This window comes from Eurytemora carolleeae, unplaced genomic scaffold, assembly GCF_000591075.1.
Source record: "Eurytemora carolleeae unplaced genomic scaffold, Eaff_2.0 scaffold910, whole genome shotgun sequence".
Taxonomy (NCBI): domain Eukaryota; kingdom Metazoa; phylum Arthropoda; class Copepoda; order Calanoida; family Temoridae; genus Eurytemora; species Eurytemora carolleeae.
In genome coordinates this window covers 28389-41884 of record NW_019396803.1, presented here as the reverse complement: position 1 = coordinate 41884, position 13496 = coordinate 28389, and the positions used below count along the sequence as shown (strand labels likewise).

Below are 13496 nucleotides of genomic sequence, written 5' to 3'. Positions count from 1 at the left end.
GCCCCCCCCCCCCATGGGGGAAAAGTAAATGTTTTCCCCTGTTCACCGAAATTCTCTGATTGAAAATAATATGATCTCTTATTTCTTATATTTTATATTAAAGACGAAACATAAGCTATTCATTTTTCAGATATAATATCATGTTTCTGGAAAGTTACAGTTTTTGGAATGTGACTTTACTGGCAAAAGGTTGTTTTTAAGCTTGTACAAGATACATGCAATGATGATTTATTTTATACAATATAATACAGTAAAGACGGTTATCACATTATGCAACATATACGTGTTTACATAAATATAAATAGCATGGAAACCCAGCTTTGACTCGAATTTCACTATAAAAGTCCCCCCCCCCCCAGTTTTAAAAAGAAAGAACATATCCAAAATTTAAATTTTAGGCCAATTAATCCAATAACTGTATACAGAAGAAGAAGATCTAAATTGCGTCATTATGGGTACAACTTTGTGACCTCGTAGCTTCTCTCTAGTTCGAATTCAACGTCATAGAAGATATCAATCTTACGTATAACGATGCAATTTATTTTAGTTTAAATTGGAAAAGTTATGATCGGACAGATCCAAACAAACAAACATAAATTTATAACTTTATATACCAAGAGAGGAACTTATGTGTCGTGAATCTTGAGATTAAGCTTTCCTCTCCACGTCATGCAGAAGTAAAAAAGGAGTTTTTTTACACAAACCCAAATTTTCTAATCCCTATATCTTTTCATCCTGATGTTGCAAACCTCTGATATTTCAAACTAAGAATATTACATCTAACATAATTTGAAATATTAAGGCTCTATAACGAATACGGTTTGCAGATATATATAGGAATTAAAAAATCTAAGTTTGTCGCGAAAACTCAATTCCTTTATAATTCCTGTTTAATATCCCGTGATGGTCGAATTCTCACATTTAAAAGTGACCACATTGGATATCGAGATCCAAACATTCAAGTTTAACGATATTCTTCCCTAAAGTTCCAACCTAAGAATATAGATTTTTAGATAAAATGTTTTATTTAATCTGGTTGATTAGATATATTATTTACAACTACCAGAGAAAACTTGGGGGAGCTGGATTCGACTATAAGGTATGTTTTTTACGCAATTTACGGGATTATATTCGACTATAAGGTATCTTTTTTACGCAATTTACGGTATTATATTCGACTATAAGGTATCTTTTTTACGCAATTTACGGGATTATATTCGACTATAAGGTATCTTTTTTACGCAATTTACGGGATTATATTCGACTATAAGGTATCTTTTTCACGCAATTTACGGGATTATATTCGACTATAAAGTATCTTTTTTACGCATATTACGGGATTATATTCGACTATAAGGTATCTTTTTTACGCAATTTTAGGGATTATATTCGACTATAAGGTATCTTTTTTACGCAATTTAAGGGATTATATTCGACTTTAATGTATCTTTTTTACGCAATTTACGGGATTATATTCGACTATAAGGTATCTTTTTTAAGCAATTTACGGGATTATATTCGACTATGAGATATTTTTTTCACGCAATTTACGGGATTATATTCGACTAGGAGGTATTTTTTTCACGCAATTTACGGGATTATATTCGACTATAAGGTATCTTTTTTACGCAATTTGAGGGATTATATAAACGTAATTTCAAGTAACCCTTCAAGTGAAGATTGCAACACCCGAATCCCCACGGTATCCTTGAAACCTTTCACTGATCAATAATGTCGTTTTCTTGGTTATTTGCATTTATCGAAGTTTGTAGTAATAGTTTAATCTTTTTTGAGGAAATCTTGCTCTCTCGTTTGTATTTCAAACTCAAAAGATTATTTTTCCTTCACTTTCATTAGTGATGTTTACTTCTAGGGTTTACTTAGTATATCTCTCTAAGTCTAGTTAAGTAGATATATATATATAATGTATATTGTACACCGCATGCAATCTAGACCTCAGATATTCATATATCCAACCCTAGAGCAACTCAGATAAGATTAAGAGTTAACCCTATCACTGATGGGGGGGGGGGGGCTGGGGGTGTGTCTGACAATTTTACCATCCATTCCCCACCAGCAATACTGGTTTTTAATTACCCCTTCATGCAGTAACGCTCTTAAGCAAAATTATCTATCAGAATTTTGCCAATTTCTCGTATAAAACAGAACTAGAAACATCAAGCAAGTTACAGTTTTAAAATGAACATGTCTTTAAGCTTTGTTAAAGCGGACCCAGGACCACATTTAATGAATAGCGAAAAGTAGTTAAAGCGGACCCAGGACCAGATTTAATGAATAGCGAAAAGTAGTTAGTGTGGACCCAGGACCAGATTTAATGAATAGCGAAAAGTAGTTAAAGCGGACCCAGGACCAGATTTAATGAATAGCGAAAAGTAGTTAAAGGTGTGGACCCAGGACCAGATTTAATGAATAGCGAAAAGTAGTTAAAGTGGACCCAGGACCAGATTTAATGAATAGCGAAAAGTAGTTAAAGCGGACCCAGGACCAGATTTAAATAATAGCGAAAAGTAGTTGAACCATATACCAGCCAGTTAAACCAGTTCTCTTGTAGTTCAGCTACTTTCCCTGCTTATTAAAAAAAACCATAGTTTTTTAACTGAACGAACGAATTTTTCAAAAGATAATGACTAAAACGACAGGGTATTTCTGAACAATTTTTAAAAAACTATCATTATTTTACTGATAAAAACGATTTTTTCCAACAAAATTTTGAAAAAAACGATAGTTCGAACGAATTTATTGAAAAAACGATGTTACTGAACGAACGATTTTACCAAACGATCATTTACTGAGAAAACGAACGAATTAGATGGAAAATTAACAATATTTTTTAGGACGAATGAAATAAATTATTTGAAAATACCCAGAAAAAAACGAACGAAATGGGTCATTTTCGAACGATGAACGAACAAAATGAAAAAAGCCGAACGCGCTTATCTCTTTTCAGCAGAAGGGATCGGAGTTGTTTACATTTTACTATGATGTAGTAGGACAGCTGAGGAACTAAGAGAGGCGGGGATTGCCGGAAGGGGGAGGGGGGTAACTTTTACCAATACTTGCAATTTTTTACCCCTCCCTGTAAATGCTTTTCAACAGAAGTTATTTATTTTCAGAATCATTTTCTTTGAGAATTCTAGAAATTGAGTGAAATGAGAAATTTGAAATGTCACCAACAATTTAACCCTGTGAATAGAATCCCAGGCAAACTTTAAACTTATTCCAAATATCTAAAAGAAATTACAAGGGTAAATATTTTCTAAGCATTATAACTCCCCTCTACCCCCCCCCCCCACGGTGAAATAATAAAAGATTAAAATTCACAAGGAAAGTGACCTCACCATTTTTGATTCGTTTTACCAAAAACCTCATTATTTTTCCCATAAAATCTTTTTTTGTCCAAAATAAAGCAAACAACCCCGTGGAGAAAAGGTTGCCGTTTTTTTAAATGGCGGGGTGATTTTCAATAAAACGTACACCCCTGATGATTTCTCTAAATATTTAATAGCAGGGTGGGTATGATTGTGTAAGCAAAATATAATTCAATGCAAATTGAACTATGGAGTGGGGAATAGTTATATATAGTTATAGTTTTATATTAGTTATATTCACAATGTTGTATACTAGATACACTATAGATTTGTATACTTCTTCTCCTTAGTTATATTCACAATGTTGTATACTAGATACACCATAGATTTGTATACTCCTTCTCCTTAGTTATATTCACAATGTTGTATACTAGATACACTATAGATTTGTATACTCCTTCTCCTTAGTTATATTCACAATGTTGTATACTAGATACACCATAGATTTGTATACTCCTTCTCCTTAGTTATATTCACAATGTTGTATACTAGATACACTATAGTTTTGTATACTTCTTCTCCTTAGTTATATTTACAATGTTGTATACTAGATACACTAAAGATTTGTATACTCCTTCTCCTTAGTTATATTCACAATGTTGTATACTAGATACACTATAGATTTGTACACTCCTTCTCCTTAGTTATATTCACAATGTTGTATACTAGATACACTATAGATTTGTGTACTACTTCTCCTTAGTTATATTCACAATGTTGTGTACTAGATACACTATAGATTTGTGTACTCCTTCTCCTTAGTTATATTCACAATGTTGTATACTTGATACGCTATAGATTTGTATGGTCCTTCTCCTTAGTTATATTCCCAATGTTGTGTACTAGATACACTTTAGATTTGTATACTCCTTCTCCTTTTTTATATTCACAATGTTGTATACTAGATACACTATAGATTTGTATACTCCTTCTCCTTAGTTATATTCACAATATTGTATACTAGATACACTATAGATTTGTAAACTTCTTCTCCTAAGTTATATTCACAATGTTGTATATTAGATACATTATAGATTTGTACACTCCTTCTCCTTAGTTATATTCACAATATTGTATACTAGATACACTATAGATTTGTATACTTCTTCTCCTAAGTTATATTCGCAATGTTGTATACTAGATACACAATAGATTAGTATACTTCTTCTCCTAAGTTATATTCACAATATTGTATACTAGATACACTATAGATTTGTATACTTCTTCTCCTAAGTTATATTCACAATATTGTATACTAGATACACTATAGATTTGTGTACTCCTTCTCCTTAGTTATATTCCCAATGTTGTATATTAGATGCACTATAGATTTGTATACTCCTTCTCCTTAGTTATATTCACAATGTTGTATGTTAGATGCACTATAGATTTGTACACTCCTTCTCCTTAGTTCTATTTACAATGTTGTATACTAGATACACTATAGATTTGTATGTTTGTTCTCCTTAGTTATATTTACAATGTTGTATATTAAATGCACTATAGATTTGTATACTCCTTCTCCTTAGTTATATTCACAATGTTGTATACTAGATACACCATAGATTTGTACACTCCTTCTCCTTAGTTATATTCACAATGTTGTATACTAGATACACTATGTATTTGTATACTCCTTCTCCTTAGTTATATTCACAATGTTGTATACTAGATACACTATAGATTTGTACACTCCTTCTCCTTAGTTATATTCACAATGTTGTAAACTAGATACACTATAGATTTGTATACTCCTTCTCCTTAGTTATATTCACAATATTGTATACTAGATACACTATAGATTTGAGTACTCCTTCTCCTTAGTTATATTCACAATGTTGTATATTTGATACACTATAGATTTGTATACTTCTTCTCCTTAGTTATATTCACAATGTTGTATATTAGATGCACTATAGATTTGTATACTTCTTCTCCTAAGTTATATTCACAATGTTGTATACTAGATACACTTTAGATTTGTATACTCCTTCTCCTTAGTTATATTCACAATGTTGTATACTAGATACACTATAGATTTGTGTAACATAAAAGTGTATTACACGAAGAGACAAAACCAAACATAACCTCAAAGATGTATTCTCTTCATAATCGAGGAATGAAAACTATAAAACTTTAATACACAAAATCCTTGCAAGCTTCTTGTTTTAATAACCATAGTTTGAATTGCAATAAAGATGCATAAGGAATCTGTATATTTAAAGGGTCTGTAAGCATAATTTTAAGTGACCCGCTATGCAAAGAGGACAATGCCCGATTCACAACGATACCTTTAAACCCTTTTACGGCTTATAGAGTAGAAAGATCTCTCTATTTGAACCTATTGAAACCCGCTTGAATTCCGCTAAAACGCCATGTACTCTTCGCGTTTATCCAAAGTAGATCGTTTTACGTTTACAGCGTTTCTAACAATCAGAGTTGTTTCTTTTACTCCCATTCATTGCAGTACAAATATATAAAGGCTCTGAGAAATTCCTAGGTTCAAATTTAGTTGAATAATTGTGAGAAAAAGAAAGTAATTTTCAACGATTCTCCTTTTACTCCGCGCATCCTTAAATCTATACATATTTAATAATGAAAGTTTAGCAAGAAATTAATTATTTAAGATTTCTGATACTCTAAAGAAGTTTAAACTTTTATATTCAAACCCCCACAAAGAAAACTGGAAATGGAAGCATTAAAGGAAAATATTGTAAATCTGCGCAAGCTAATAAACACATTAGAAAATAAAATTTATCATAAAATAATCAATTCCTAAAGGCAAAAACTGGGACTTTTTATTCATTATTGTGCAATGGACATCACGTAGATTCCGACTGCAATGAAAAATTCAACTTTAAAGTGTCGCATCACCTTAGCTTTTGATTTTACTCACTAACTTACTTACCTTTTTTGTGGCCTAAGAAATGTTCATTTCAAAACTGGAAAGGGCTTGTTTTTTCGGATTTGCCATTCTATGTTGCGCGCACATGCCCCGTAAAATTCCAAAACAGAGAGAGGGGGATTGAATTTTGTAGATCCAGAAATTAGTATTTATTTAAGGTTAGGTTAGGTTAAGACACTTTCTGGGACCAAGCGCTGCGGCTAGGACAGGCTAGGGGGCCGAGCGCTGCGGCCACATGTCTTACATTTAAGACCCCCCCCCCCAGCTGCCAGTCTCTACGCAGGCATCCCACAGATATTATTTTTCTGGATCTACAAAATTCAATCCCCCTCTCTTTGTTTTGGAATTTTATGGGGCCTACGCGCGCAACATAAAATGGCAAATGCCTTGTTTTTTCTTCACATTTTGAGGAGAGATTGGCAATAATGAAATATCTATGGTCTACGATATTGGGTTGCAAAGATATAATATAATATCAGAGTTTTTGGCAAAGACTCAACTCCTTAGCCTGAGAATTCATGCAACCTAATGTTTTCGCATGGCACTCTAAACTAAAGGGGTTAAAAAAAAAACACTAAACTTTTTTTTTTCTCCGGCTTAATCATTATCTAATTCATGTGAAAATAATATCATAATTTATTTAAGATTTCAGGAGTACATGGTTAGAAATTTAACGGATTTTGTCAACTCTGCTCTGAATAAATGCACTTTATCTTTTATGGATGAAATGCTTATCTGCAAAAACACATTAACAAAGCTGAAGGAGGTCCAGGACTTGCTTAAAATGGACAATAATCTATTCAAATGTGTTAACTATAAACTGACTGAAGCTCTAAAAAGCTCTGATACAAGTTCATGGCGGAGATGATATGACCTAACACCAATTTGGAGTATAAAACTACCAGTTCCTTCACTTCTTCTTCAACAAGGAGAACAGCTGCCGGGGACCATACTTATAATCTGATGGAACCATATTCTATTGCAAAAAGGAATGTACCTTACTATCCTAAAGCTTTTACTTGTGTAAATCAACTCTAACCGGGTTCATGAGGGCTCAGCTTGATAGCAGGACAAACTTGTAAACAGCCACCTCAACCAGCATTTTATACTGTCAGCAATAGCTTCGATACAAGTTCGGTTTACACCTAACAATATCCATGAAGTTTTAAAATGTCCGGCCTATTATTGAATATTTGGGCCGTAGTAAAAAAGAAGGTTGCCAAGGAAGAAATGTGAACTGAATGTCAACTGAAGCAGTGTTGTGAGACTGGGAAATCCCAGCCGGTTAGGCTGAGTAGCTCCATCATTAAGAGATAAAGAGCATTTATTAAGAACAGGGTTGACGAAATTCGATAACTTAAAGACAATGTGATATAGATTTCATTTTGATTGTGTAATAATTGAGCCTGTGAGAGAAAAAAGTATGAAGTTTTTGGTTTTATTTTTTACACCCTGACTATTTTAATCTATGTAGGTGATTGGGAAGTGGTTTAAGAATCTAGAGATGGAAGCTTCAGCAGTGGAATGGGGATCAGATATATCTAGATTGGGGGGAGAGTTTCTACCAGTATCCAGGTAAAGATTCAGCAGTAGAGGAGAGTTTCTACCGGAATCCAGGTATAAGATTCAGCAGAAGAGGAGAGTTTCTACCAGTATCCAGGTACAAGATTCAGCAGAAGAGGAGAGTTTCTACCGGAATCCAGGTATAAGATTCAGCAGAAGAGGAGAGTTTCTACCAGTATCCAGGTACAAGATTCAGCAGTAGAGGAGAGTTTCTACCAGTATCCAGGTACAAGATTCAGCAATAGAGGAGAGTTTCTACCAGTATCCAGGTACAAGATTCAGGAGTAGAGGAGAGTTTCTACCAGCATCCAGGTACAAGATTCCGCAGTAGAGGAGAGTTTCTACCAGTATCCAAGTACAAGATTTTGCAGTACAGGAGAGTTTCTACCAGTTTCCAGGTACAAGAGTCAGCAGTAGAGGAGAGTTTCTATCAGTATCCAGGTACAAGATTCAGCAGTAGAGGAGAGTTTCTACCAGTATCAAGGTACAAGATTCAGCAGTAGAGGAGAGTTTCTATCAGTATCTAGGTACAAGATTCAGCAGTAGAGGAGAGTTTCTACCAGTTTCCAGGAAAAAGATTTCGCAATAGATGAGAGTTTCTACCAGCATCCAGGTACAAGATTCACCAGTAGAGGAGAGTTTCTACCAGTATTAAGGTACAAGATTCATCAGTAGAGGAGAGTTTCTAACAGTATCCAGGTACAAGATTTAGCAGTATAGGAGAGTTTCTACCAGTTTCCGGGTACAAGATTCAGCAGTAGAGGAAAGTTTCTACCAGCATCCAGGTACAAGATTTCGCAATAGATGAGAGTTTCTACCAGTATCCAGGTACAAGATTCAGGAGTAGAGGAGAGTGTCTACCAGCATCCAGGTACAAGATTTCGCAGTAGAGGAGAGTTTCTACTAGTTTCTATGCATACAGGACTAAAAGAAGCGGTTCAGTGGTTTAGTGGTTCAATGGTTCAATGGTTTAATTAAATCAATGTTAAACCACCTTTTCATAAAATTTGGTCCAAAACAAACCCTTGTTGAAGAACAAACGTATTGAAATGGAATATTTTTAAAGGCGCTTTGTGTGTCACCCTTACACTGGTTACAAATTACAATAGTAATGACAAAAAGAAAACTGAATTTATTTCGTTAGACCTTCATAAGTAAATGTTTTTCAAATTAAAAATGATTAAACTTTAAAGGTTAAAATATATTGATGGTTGCGGTGCATTCGAGGAGATAATTTTTTATTTACAATTGGTTAAACTAAATTATTATTTGTTTGATTTCCTTTAAAGGTATTATTTTTACTTTAGATGCTCTGAACCCTGTGGGCCTGGAGCTGTGAAGAAAATGACAGAGGTAAATATAAATAATTAGAATTTTTAGTCAAACAGGGAAAGGTATTTTTTCTATTAATGAACAGTATTTCCCGTTAACTATCACATCGTTTACAGAAATTAACCAATGTATGGTTAAAACGCTTCGTTGAGAAATTTGAACGTTTATGTTCGTACAGGTAAAGCTTTTATATCAATATACTGTACACAGCTTTTATATGCTTTAATATCAATACAATGTACAGGTACAGCTTTTATATCAATACAATGTACAGGTACAGCTTTTATATCAATACAATGTACAGGTCACACTTTGAACGTTAAATGGAAAGCGTGCCTTAACAAATTTAAAATCCAACTCAACGCCCTCGAGCGCTAATGCACATGGACATGTCAAACCTACAGACCCTTTTTTGTAAATAAACCCTAAACAGGCTGGGGGAAGGGGGGCGTTTTGCGCCCCCTCTGTAGTTTTTTGTCCTAGCACTCTCATTTTTGACACTATCATCGTGAAATTTCGTGACTTTTCATGAAAAGTAATTTAAAGGATTTTTTGTTAAAACATATTTTTTTTAATTGACAGGGTGGAAAAAATTCCGGTTTATGAAAAAAAATATAAAATAGCCCATAACTTTTTTGTGACTAAAGCTACATATTTAAAAACTATATATTTGAAAAGCCCTTGGAAAATGCATGTAGAAACATGTGTCACACTTTGATATTTCTTTAAAACAAAAAAATATTTTAAAATTTTTTTGACCCTTTTTTAAGCATTTTTTCGACTTTTTTCCACCCTCCCTAGCACCCAAACTATTAAAGTTATCGGTCTAATCTTTTTTTCTTTGAGGTGGTCATGAAAAATTGGGCAATGAATATGCATTTCAACCCTATAATTATTCTTTAAGGCCTTTTTCTAGGGTGGTGGCGCCAAACGCCCTCCCCCCGGCTTTACATAGATTCAGACACCCCAGCCTTTATAGGGTTAAGCTAACGCATCAACGCGACCAACGCTTGACTTAACTATTTTAACTATGAAACTACCAAGTTTATTGCTATTTATATTTTATAGGTTTTACATTAAAAATACAATTTTATATTTGAACTTAAGCCAGGAAATATGGTTACCTATTCAAGTGATTCAAAACAACTCAAAACATTCTTCAATTTACATTTTACATAAATATTAATATTTTTACTTTTTCGATTAATTTTGTTTAAACTAATAGTGCTCTACAATCCTTCTTAACTTTGGATGTGATTGTTGAATGTATTTTCTTTATTTCTGAAAATAAACATTAAAGGACTTAAGTCTTTGCCACATACTCATGCTTTCCAATCCATACATCTTTGCAACCTAATGAAAAAACCATTGGTATTTTAAACTTCTTAAATTATTTGATATAACAGAATTCATATTTTGACATATCAAGGTCAGCGATATCGGGTTGAAAAGACATAGGGATCAGAGAATTACTGAGTTTGTGGCAAACATTTCATTTCCTTTTGAACAAAGTTTTGAGACAGCTGGTGGTTAAGTCTGAACAGTATTGATTTAATGGCGGGATATCGTGACAAATTCTATTTTTCAAAATATAACAAATCTCAGTAAATTCAAATCTGACATTAGACATTTGATTAAAAATCATACTAAATACTAAAAATTTGCAACCAGCACCAAATAGATTCGTGTACAATGGCAACGTAGATAGGGTTTCCATTCGCAAAACTTTTGCGCAATTTTTGCGGAACGAAACGCAATATTTTTCTTTCTTTGCGCATCAATTTTGCGCGAAAAAAAACAACAATTTGCGTAATCATTCGCAAAAGTCATTTCGCGCAAAATTGCCCTATTCCGCTTTTGCGAAACTCAAGTTTTGCGCAATTCCGTAACAAGAGTTTTGCGCAAATCCGCAATTTCGTAAAAATCAAACGGTTGGTGACGGTGTGTGTTTCTTAGAATTCAATTCTGGAAAAATCTTGTTTTGGAATGTCTTCCTTTTGGTCACTTTTACATAATTGACCAATGACAATTAAGAAGAGTTCAAATCTCACAATTTTCTATTTATCATTTTTTAGACATTTTTTGCAAACATTTTTAGTATATAACTGGATTTTGCGATAAAAAATTCAATTTTTGCAAATTTGCAAATTTTTTTGCAGATTCTAAAAGTAGAGCACAAGAGCTTTCCAATGATGTATCATTTGTCATATTTGGACATCAAACATGGGATTTAGAGGGGGGGGGGTCAAATTGACACCCCCTAGCAAATCCTGGTTTTCAAGTACCCCAGCAGAGATAGGGTTAGTAATAGTGATAATTTTAGAATAAATTGCTTACCTTACTGTAATATAATAAGTGCAATTTTATGTGTTCTTTATTTTCTGTTTTTACACTTTTTTATTCAATCTTGGAAAACATGTTAACCAATGTGAAAACAATTTAGTTTTCCTTGTTATATTTGACACTTGTGACGTCGTGTATATTTGGTCCATTTCTCTGTTGCCACCTATATGTACTTGATATTTTATTTAACAAGCACTAATTTTCTAAACCCTTTCATAGTGTAACCTTCAGTAGTCATGAAATCTAACGTGCAAATTGCTGTATTGGTGTAGTTTGACAAGGATTTAATTTTAGTTTGTGCCTTGATTGTGTCCTTGAATGGGAAACAAAATAAATAATTTTCAAATAAAAAAGTTTAAACTCAATGAAACGTAACTACACAAAAATGACTGAACAAATTTCGTTCTGTCGTGTCTAAAGTAACATTTTTTGTGGAAAAAAATTATTTTTGATCTTTTTCCAGGGTGAAACTTGCTGCTGGGTTTGCAACACGTGTTTAGATTATGAATATATGGTGGATGAATACACGTGTCAGGTGAGGTAACACATGGATTGTTACAAAAGTTTGTTTATGTTCCAAAACGTGTCAAAAATTAAATTAGTGATATGAACGAAAATGAAAAACCTTGCATTGTTTTGAAACTGTTTTTTTTTAAGTAAAGGATTTCTTAAAATTTAACTTTGGAGAAGTAATTGGTAATGATATTTTAATTATTTTCATGCTTTATGAGATTTAAGTGTTAAAATATTGGTTTGATTTTTATGTCTAGAATAAGAATATCTTTAAATACATAATTTGTACATGATCATAAGTTTATCATGTTCTGTCATTAAGTGGATATGCCAATCAATTGAATTGGAATTATAATCCGTGAAATCAAGAGAAAACGACCTAAATTGGAGATATTATCTTTATATTATCTTTATAATACCTTTATTTTAGGATTGTGGTGTAGGAAGATGGCCAATAGCAAACAAATCTGCTTGTTTTGACATTGAGGTATGGAATTCTTAATGAACTCACAAAAGATGAGACTGAAGAAACGATTGTGTACAAATTATTTAGTTTTAAAACTTGCAGTTTTGCATTGCTTCTTCCTTTTGCAAAATTAAATTTTTTGATATATATTATAAATAAATGACTTACTTTACTTACTTAATATTTAAAATTCGGTGATGATGAGGGACCAAACCTCTATATAGTAAAAAAAGTAGATGTTAGTTTCACATTTTTGAAAATATATTTCATTCTAGGTTGACCCTTGTCAGTTCTTGAAATTGTTTCTGTCACAAAGATTAAAAACAAACTCACTTACATACTTACTTACTAACTAACTTACTTACTTACTTACTTTATAACTTATGATAGACAAAGTTAATGTTGAAAAAAAATTTATATATTTTAAGGTCTTATCCTTTGTAGGTAACTATGTACTATCTCACAGTGTTTAAACAGGAATTACAGAGTTGTATAAATACATATATTACAGAGTTGTATAAATACATATATTACAGAGTTGTATAAATACATATATTACTCGTATAACAGAAATATTTAGAGAAAACACAAACATAATGAAAGTTAAGTCTCTCTCTCCCCCCCCCCCATTTATTTCACAGAGATCTATACAATTTTGAAAGGTTTTTGACCGTGTTGACTTTGAAGTGTCGTCGCAATGACTTGGGGTTTGGTTGTACCTCACCAACTCGATTTCATTGTTTGTAGCCTTAGACATGAACAATTTAAAACTACAATGTGAGAGTTTATTTAATTTAAAAGAAGTAATTGGCAAAATCCTGTTAGATATTTTGGTTAATGCAGTGAACTGACAATGCGTTTCAAAACATGGATTCATTATTTATTATTCTCTAATATCCTCTTGCTGTATATATATATATACCTATTTATCTTCTGCATTTTCTCATTCTTTTCAAGATTCTACGTATAGAACATTTTTTCAAAT

At 32.7% G+C, this 13496-nt stretch overlaps 1 protein-coding gene across 1 annotated transcript in view; it reads left to right on the top strand.

Annotated features, from left to right (window-relative positions):
* Positions 1-13496, top strand: part of LOC111708836 (metabotropic glutamate receptor) — a gene marked incomplete at its 3' end in the record, with an annotated part of 55476 nt that overhangs the window by 18058 nt on the left and 23922 nt on the right. The window contains exons 11-15 of the mRNA XM_023482336.1: positions 1045-1099; positions 7769-7869; positions 9165-9210; positions 11996-12067; positions 12476-12532. Of these exons, the coding sequence (XP_023338104.1) occupies positions 1045-1099; positions 7769-7869; positions 9165-9210; positions 11996-12067; positions 12476-12532 (331 nt within the window). The remainder of the gene's footprint in view (positions 1-1044; positions 1100-7768; positions 7870-9164; positions 9211-11995; positions 12068-12475; positions 12533-13496) is intronic.